This window comes from Bubalus kerabau, chromosome 6 (assembly GCF_029407905.1).
Source record: "Bubalus kerabau isolate K-KA32 ecotype Philippines breed swamp buffalo chromosome 6, PCC_UOA_SB_1v2, whole genome shotgun sequence".
Classification (NCBI taxonomy): Eukaryota; Metazoa; Chordata; class Mammalia; order Artiodactyla; family Bovidae; genus Bubalus; species Bubalus kerabau.
In genome coordinates this window covers 11,821,647-11,830,420 of record NC_073629.1, presented here as the reverse complement: position 1 = coordinate 11,830,420, position 8,774 = coordinate 11,821,647, and the positions used below count along the sequence as shown (strand labels likewise).

Genomic DNA, 8,774 nt, shown 5'->3' with positions numbered 1-8,774 from the left:
TCAGTTATGTATGTTCTCATAATCTTCCATAATCCAAGATTGCTTATTCAAGAAATGCATCTTTCCAAGGGCCTTTCTGAAAGCATTCTTCATGTCCTTATTCCTGAGGCTGAAAATGAGAGGGCTGAGGAAAGGGGTGACGACAGTGTAGGGAACTGCGATCACTGTGTCATCTCCCCCTGATGCTTCTGGCTTCAGATACACAATAGATGCAAAACCAAAGTGGATGATGACCACTGTGAGGTGGGAGGCACAGGTAGAAAAGGCCTTCTGCTTGCCCTCAGCTGACGGGATCTTGAGGACAGTGGAAAGAATGAAAATGTAAGTAAGGATAATGAGCAGAAAGGTGCCCATCAAGCCTGACACTGAGATTGCTGTTACAATGAATTCTGTGAGGTCACTGTCTAGACAGGACAGCCTCACAATAGCCCTCATATGACAGAAGAAGTGTTTGACAAGGTTGGGACTACAGAAAGAGCCCCTGAATATCAATGCAATCTCTGTCACAGAAATAAAGAAGCCAGCAGCCCAAGCAGAGACCACAAGTTTTCCACACGCCATATTGGTCATAAGCAAAGGATATCTGAGAGGGTTGCAGATGGCCAGGAAGCGATCATATCCCATCAAAGTGAGAAGGATACAGTGAGTGCCGCCAAGTCCCAAGAAGAAATACATCTGCAAGCCACAACCTATGACTGAAATGCTTCTTTTCTTGGCCAGGAGATCTGCCAGCATCCTGGGGATAATGGTCAGAGTGTAGCAGGTCTCAGAGAAAGAGAGTGCACTAAGGAAGAGGTACATGGGTGTGTGGAGACGTCTGTCCACCCAAGTTAGACCCATGATGGTCAGGTTACCTGTGAGGGTGAGAAGGTAGAGGCAAAAGAAAACCACAAAGAGGAATGTCTGTGCATGTGGGTAAACAGAAAAGCCAACAAAAATGAACTCTTTCAGGACGGTCTGATTGATCTTCATTGTTGAATTTTCTGAAATATGAAAGACAAATAAATATTAAACTTTCCTTTTGATATTTGGCAAAACTAATACAGTTATGTAAAGTTTAAAAATAAAATAAAATTAAAAAAAAACTTTCCTTTTTTTAAACTTTCCATTATTTTTTGAAATGTTGGTTTAAATAGATAAATAGTGAAATTTTCAATTTTTTAAAAAATCATTTTATTTGTTTATTTATGTTTGTTCGTGCTGGTTCATCGTTGTTGCACGTGGGATTTTTTTAGTTGCAGCGAGCAGCGACTGCTCTGGTTGCACGCATGGTTTCTCATTGTGGTGCCTTGTCTTGTTGAGGCATGCAGGATCTAGAGCATATGTTCAGTAGTTGTGGCACATGGGTTTATTTGCCCTGTGGCATGTGGAATCTTCCTGGACAAAGGATCAAACCATGTCTCCTGCATTGGCAGGTGGACTCCCAACCACTGGACCACCAGAGAAGTCCAAGTTTACAATTTCTGATAGATCATTTAGTTTGGCAATTCACCATGTGTATGTAGGTGATGTTTTTTCCAATATACTATTTGTTTCTGCAAACAAATACCCATTACTTTTTATGGCTCTTTCTTGCCCTTATTAATGATTTTAATGGCCCATAATACTAACAGGACAGAAAATATTCTAATTCATGTCCAGATGAAGGAAATTCAGATGAATTTGGTGACTCAGCTTTGGATTTGACTCTAAACCCTGAAAAAAACTATCAAGTAGTTAATAGACAGAGTCACTGTCTGACTCAGAAACTTCCTATGTATAATGTTGTCTAACTGTCTAAGGGGTGAAGGTTGATTGTTAACTTCCTAGCTATTTTGGGACTATATTTGGACAATGACTTACAACTATAAGAGAATCCCATTGTCATTATCCCTTCTTGGAGAAATTGGTTAAGACCTAAATATTAAAGAAAAGTGAAGACCATGTCCTTCTATTTATCTCTAAATCATTGTTAAGAATTCCTTCTACCTGTAGAGCCATTTATAAGCTGAGATTCTTAAATTCTCATGACTCTTTACAATAACTCTATAACAAAGGCAGTCTTATGGTTTGTAAACTAAGATTACATAGGTTCCCCAAAAGGAAAATATATTGGCAGAATAAGAAGTTGTTTTAATAGCTCCATGGTGTAAACCCAAGCTATTTCTAACTCACTACTTGCAGAACAGCCTGGCTTCACACAGTAGGCCATATTCCTTCCAAGACAGCCCCCCCATCAAATTTGTTTTCACAGACACAGTTAAATTCAGAAGAATTTTGATAATGCAAAGGATCAGTGATTCAAATTCAAAGTAGCCCCTTCCTTATCCAGTCCTTACTCAACTGTGTGGTAAATTACTACTTGGAGAATCATCCTCAGTAGAATAAGAATATTAGAATCTCCTACTTTTGGCATATTCTGGGTGTTTGTGTTTGTGAAGGGGATGAGGGTACTCTACCTCACCCTCAGTTCTCTCTGAAGTTATTGCTAAATCAAACTGTTTCAAAATTAGTTTGGAATATGGATCCACTGATAAAATAATACATTACTATTTAAAGTCAAAGAGAAATAGTAAATTTGAAGAAAATGTAGTGAATTGATCATGAAGAAAACAGTCAAACCATATCAAGAATAATTTCCTACCTTGTGTATTTTATCAGGGCTCCAAAGCCAATTCAGTGTCAGTTATATTCTTATATGATAGTCTTGACATTGTTGGAAAAATGTTTTGTTCATAACTCAAAAAAGGTAAAGATCAACTTACTATGAACATCATTGGTCAAAGACTCCAGATTTTTGACTTTATCATTGCTAGTTTAGTGACACTGGGAAAGTTCCTGTACATTCCAGTTTCAAATTTCCCCACCTGGCAAGTAAGGAAAGAGGTCCTGACTATGCCCCTTAGTTTTCTGTGGTTCCAGAGTTTCTGACACGAGGTGTAAAGTTAGGCCACATGTGCTGTGATCAGTTCCCAACACTCACTGAATTATAATGGCTTAGAGCCTTTCCTTCTAACACTTTAAAGATGTTATCTGCTAATCACCTGTTTGAAGTTCCTCAGCTCTAGAGGTTTGTTTCTGGTTAAGAGATCCTCAGAGATTTCTCTCTTCTTCATCAGAGAGAGGAAAAGAACTTTCTCACTCAACTTTGTAATTTGCTCTCATTAGTTACAGGGGTTTGTATAATATGTAACTTGTCTTCTGGGAGTCTCTGGGGATTTAAAACTTGCAGAGTCTATATTCTGCTCATAACCAAGGCTTCCTGCTACTCCCTTAGTTTTGTTTTGCTGAAGAGTGGAATAAACTGTATCCCTAATACTCATTCAATTTGTTCTTCCCCTCACCATAAACACACTTTGTCCCTTTAGTCCCAGAGTCCACTCCTGGTGTGAACAAAAAATATCGTCTGCCTTTTTTAGTAAATAAGGAATGTTTCTTGCCTTCAAATCATCAAGTCATGAACCACTGAATCTCACCCCACAAATGGTGCACCCGGAGGGGAATTCAAAATGAAGAAATTTAGGATACTGGCCCTTGATAGTTAAGATGAATACCAAAGGAATAATTTCATTGATCTCAGACTCTTACATCTTCCCATTTACAGAAAAACATTAAAATTGATTTCAGATGTCTGGGATTTCTTTGTGATTAGCAGTAATCTTTTGATTTTTCACCTACATTTTTTTTTTCTCAAAACTCCTACATATACTGGCTCCTCCCTTACCTCTTCAGAACAATATCTAAAAACTATCTGAAAAGCTGTAAACCTGGCTATTTTCCTCAGAAAGTTCACCAAATAAAGCATATTCTCAGCTTTTGGGTTGTGTATTTTTTCAGTCAACCCTGAGCATTTAAGAAAAGCTCACTGTATTTAAAGTGGGCGAAATCAGAAAAGTATGAGTAATAGTTTCTTCTTACAAGGATTAATATTTTGATGGAGGAGAGAAGATAGTACAGATGAAAAGGGGATTGCACTGTAGTGAGCTGAAGACCCAAACATTGATAGACAAGATAGAGGAACTGGATCAAAGGTCAGAGAAGATGCCATGGAGAAGAAGTATTCTCTCTACAAAAAAAAAAAAAAAAAAGGATTACAAGCAACTGTACCTTAAAAAATTAGATGATGCTATAGGGAGTAGGAAAACTGCAGTTCTGTTTTCATTTTTAGCCTAAAGTTGTGAGGAGATGCTAAATCTTAGAAAACATAGAAGGTTGTTTATCATGAGAAAATCAATAACAAGATCAGTCAACATATTAAGCTCAAAGAAGAGGCAGATATTGCAACAGAAATTTAGAAGTGTTGGCCTGGGTCTTAGGTCTGTCTTCAGATGATGAACCTTGTAGTCATAAAAATTTATAAATATAATGAGTGCAGATGTGATAGATTTCACTTGAGAAACATAATCTACCAAAATAGTGGACTATGAACAGGAAAAGCTTGAGAAATAGCCATTGGTGGACCAAAGAAAGAAAAGACCAAATGCTGGCCAAGAAAAGAATCACAAAAGTGCAGTGTTCTTGAGGGAGAACGACTAGATGGTTTCAGAAATGGGAGGGAGATGAGAAATTCAACAGAAAGAGATACCTCTGTACTTCTCCCTGGGGATGGAGAAAAATATGTCTAATTATCTTTTACTGAGCATTTTAATATACTGGACACATTATGAAAAGTTTTATAAATATATCATTTAATTATATTAACAATACAATATGGCTATAACCTTACTACCAAGACCACAAAATTAAAGTGGCTGAAATGAAACAGTATACTGTTCTCTCATAAAAGTGCAATGACAAGCAGTTTGTGATTAGCAGGGCTAGAAAGACAGTTAAACTTCACAAGGTTATATAAGTCACAGGTGGGAGAATTGGTTCTGCCATCTTCAAGTTAAGGTTATCATTGCTGAGTCCAAAGCTGATTTTTAAAAAATTTCAGTTATTGTAATTTTCAAGTCCAGCATTTCACTTAGTTTTTTTTTTAAATTTATTTTCTTTATTCATATTCTGTATTTATCATTTCATGATAGCTTCCTTTATTTCTTTAATCATTAATTTTAGGTATCTGAAAATATTTTTAATGGCTACTTTGAATTTTTGTCTTTTTTATTAAAATATAGTTGATTTACAATGTTGTGCTAGATCCTGGTATAAAGTTATTCCGATATATATATATTTTTTTTCTTTTTCATATAGTTTCAACTATGGGTTATTGTAAGATGTTGAATATTGTTCCCAGTGCTATACAGTAGGAACTTGTTTTTTATCATTTTATATATAGTAGTTTATATCTACTAATCCCAAACTCCTAATTTATCCTTCCCCCATTCCCCTTGGTAACCATAATTTTGTTAGTTTGTTTTCTTTGTCTCTGTGAAGCTGTTTTTGTTTTGTAAATAAGATCATTTGAATTATATTTTAGATTCCACATTTAAGTGATATCATATGATACTTGTCTTATTCAGTCTGATTTACTTCACTTAATATCATAATCTCTAGGTCCATCCATATTGCTGCAAATGACATTGTTTCTTTCTTTTTTGTGGCTGAGGATTCTCCTCCACTTCTTTATGCATTTAACTGGCAGTGAGCATTTAGGTTGTTTCCACGCCCTGGTTTTGTAAATACTGCTACAAAGAACATTGGGGTGTGTGTATATATCTTTTCAAATTAGAGTTTTTCTCTTGATATATGCCCAGGAGTGGGATTGCTGGATTATATGGTAACTCTGTTTTTAGTTTTTTAAATAAAGTTTTTGTCTTTTAAACACAGAATCTAGTCACACTCACAAGGTAGCTTCTGTTGCCTAATATTTTTTTCAGGTAGTTGGTAATATCTCCATGTTTCTGGTGATGGACAGGGAAGCCTGGCCTGCTGCTGTCCATGGGGTGTCAAAGTGTTGGACATGGCTGAACGACTGAACCATGTTTTTTTGCATGTTTTTCCCAATGAGTCAACTCTTTGCATGAGGTGACCGAAGTATTGGAGTTTCAGCTTTAGCATCAGTCCTTCCAATGAACACCCAGGACTGATCTCCTTTAGGATGGACTGGTTGGATCTCCTTGCAGTCCAAGGGACTCTCAAGAGTCTTCTCCAACACAACAATTCAAAAGCATCAATTCTTCAGTGCTCAGCTTTCTTCAGAGTCCAACTCTCACTAATTGTCTCTCTCTCCACAAGAAGAATGTGCATTTCTTGAAAGAACAAATTGCATTTGTTCCTTGAAGTTTTCATTACACATAGAGGGGAAAAATGAACATCTTTCCCATTTTGGAAGAAAACAGAAGCCACTGACCTCCTACTTTATTCCTTCATCGGTTCCATACTATATTTCTCATTGACAGGAATAAATAGCTTCTTCCCATTAAAAATTTTATTAGTAAAATAATTTAAAAAAATTGAAAGTAAAGGACTCAAACTTTTCAATGTGAAATATAATTAAAATTCAATTTCTTGACAATTAAATGTTTCACTTTTGTGTTTGTTTTAGCATGTATCTTATGTTGTATCTTATAGAATTTTCCAACTTTATGTAAATCCTCATATTTATATTCATGAAATCATTCACAGTATTCACTCATCTTTAATGTCTCTGTGACCTGAGAAATAACTCAATTCCATTCCCATAGTTGTTTATTTGTGTCATCTGTCTTTATTCCCTAGTCAATCTCATCAAAGAATAACATAATTTACCAATATTTTCAATACTCCAACCTCTGACTTTTTTGAACCACTGGTGGCTTCCCTGATGGCTCAGCAGTAAAGAATCTGCCTACAGTTCAGGAGACATGGGTTTGATCCCTGGGTCAGGAAGATACCCTAGAAAAGGAAATGGCAACCCACTTCAGTAGTCTTACCTGGGAAATCCCATGGAGAAAGGCATCTAGTGGGCTACAGTTCATGGGGATACAAAAGTCGGACATGGGTTAATGATTAGAAAGCAACAATCACATACTAATATATATTTAATCTCTGCCCTTATATTTATTTTTTCTTCACAGTCTTTCTGTGTTTAGCTATTCCTTTACTAAATTATTGAGACAAATGTTTATCTTACAAATTTGCTTTCTATATACTTTTCTAATATGCATTTTGAGCACTACATATTTCATCCAAACACTGAAAAGATATATCCAAAAGTTTTGTTCTGTAGTATTTTTAATTCTTACAATTCAAATCTTCTTTTCTAATAGCCACGGGATTTCTTATTTTGATTCACTGTTTATTTAGAAGTGTGTTTCTTGACTTCTAACCATATAGGTATTTCTAGATTCTATTTACTCAAATTGGCTTTTTCTAGCTTAACAATCTATGCTAAGTAGCACCTAGCAATCCCTGCCATGATCACCATGTCAGATGTATGCAGGTTAACTGGCCCAAATTCAAGTCAGGAACTTGAGTCTACACTTAACATTTTATCTTCTATACTCACTCTGAGTGAGCAGATTATTATATTTATGTCCAGGATGTATAACTTCTCTAGATTGACTAAGCAGTTCTCAAGGGTGGAACACTTTCATCACTGAAGCAGTGATCACAGATGAAGGAGGGGTAAATATTCTGCCTGCACATGTGTTACAAAAATGGTCTCAGGGAAGAAAGGAGAATCATGGTAAGAATTAACCTAATCAGTGCAAGTACATAATCATTTTTATCCATTATCTTACCTATCTTTACATGATCCCTATAAATAATCTAGGTTGGAAATTACTCCAGACTTTATATACATTTTATATATACAAACCATAAGTACAGTGGTTATAACCTTCATGAGAGGACATGAATTTGGTTAGTAGCAGAACTGAAAAAGGATTCAGCCCCAGGCTTGTATGCTGGAATTTTCCATAAGATCCCTTGCTAATTTTCTGTGATATGTAACTTCCACAGTATTTCTTACTTTCTTTTAGGTAATATAAAGATTTGATGCTGTGTTATCTAGTTTCCTTTATTACATATAAGATGTCTGTAAAAATTATTTCAAAACACTTTTTCATGTCACACTCATCAATACCATGAGAGTTTTTCAAACATTTGCTGTTTAGTGCCTTCATCTTAAAGAAAATGGAGGTTATTTCCAGCTGTCAACATAGATTCCCCCACTTCAGGGCAGTAGGCACTTCTGCCCTGTTGACTTATTTGAATCAACATTCCAACACATCCTGTAAATTCAGAAGCTAGCATCTGAAAATCATTAAGGAACACCATCATAAACAGTGTTATTAAAAATTTTTAATAATCAGTATGATATGGTACTTAACAAATATAGATGTCAATTCAGATATGCACAGATAAAGAGATTATGATTACTACATAGTGAACCTCCTATTAAAGTGGTTTATCTCCTGGGAGACACAATTCAGTGCCTCACAGCATTGCCTATATACATTATTCAAAATTCACATTTCTAGATATCTTTAAACATTTCTGAATATAGTGGTCACTCGTGGTATTTTTTCCTTCCACAATCGTTTTTATTCCACTTCATCAAAGGTGCAATAAACCCAGAGGTTGATTGGTAGAAGCCTAGTATCTTCAGAGACTGATATCAAAGTAGAATTAGAGAACTGATAGTACTAGTAAAAGTAGAGTTGAGTATAGTAGATGTAAAAGATGCAGAATGAAAAGAGATAGACAACTTCCTTAATAAGATAAATCAATTCTTGGGTCCTAGACTCAGTCACTTGATCTCAATATGCCAACCCCTGGAAAAAGGCAAATGGTACAGGCTTCTTAGATATCATAGGGTAAATCCCTTACTGACATCTAGGAATATTCAATCATGCAGCAATAAACCAAGA

General features: G+C 35.7%; 1 protein-coding gene across 1 annotated transcript; it reads right to left on the bottom strand.

Annotated features, from left to right (window-relative positions):
• LOC129655880 (olfactory receptor 10X1-like) lies at positions 1 to 972 on the bottom strand. Its single transcript, XM_055586687.1, has one exon. The coding sequence runs from the start codon at positions 970 to 972 to the stop codon at positions 1 to 3; it is 972 nt and encodes a 323-aa protein (XP_055442662.1).
• Positions 973 to 8,774: the final 7,802 nt, after the last annotated feature.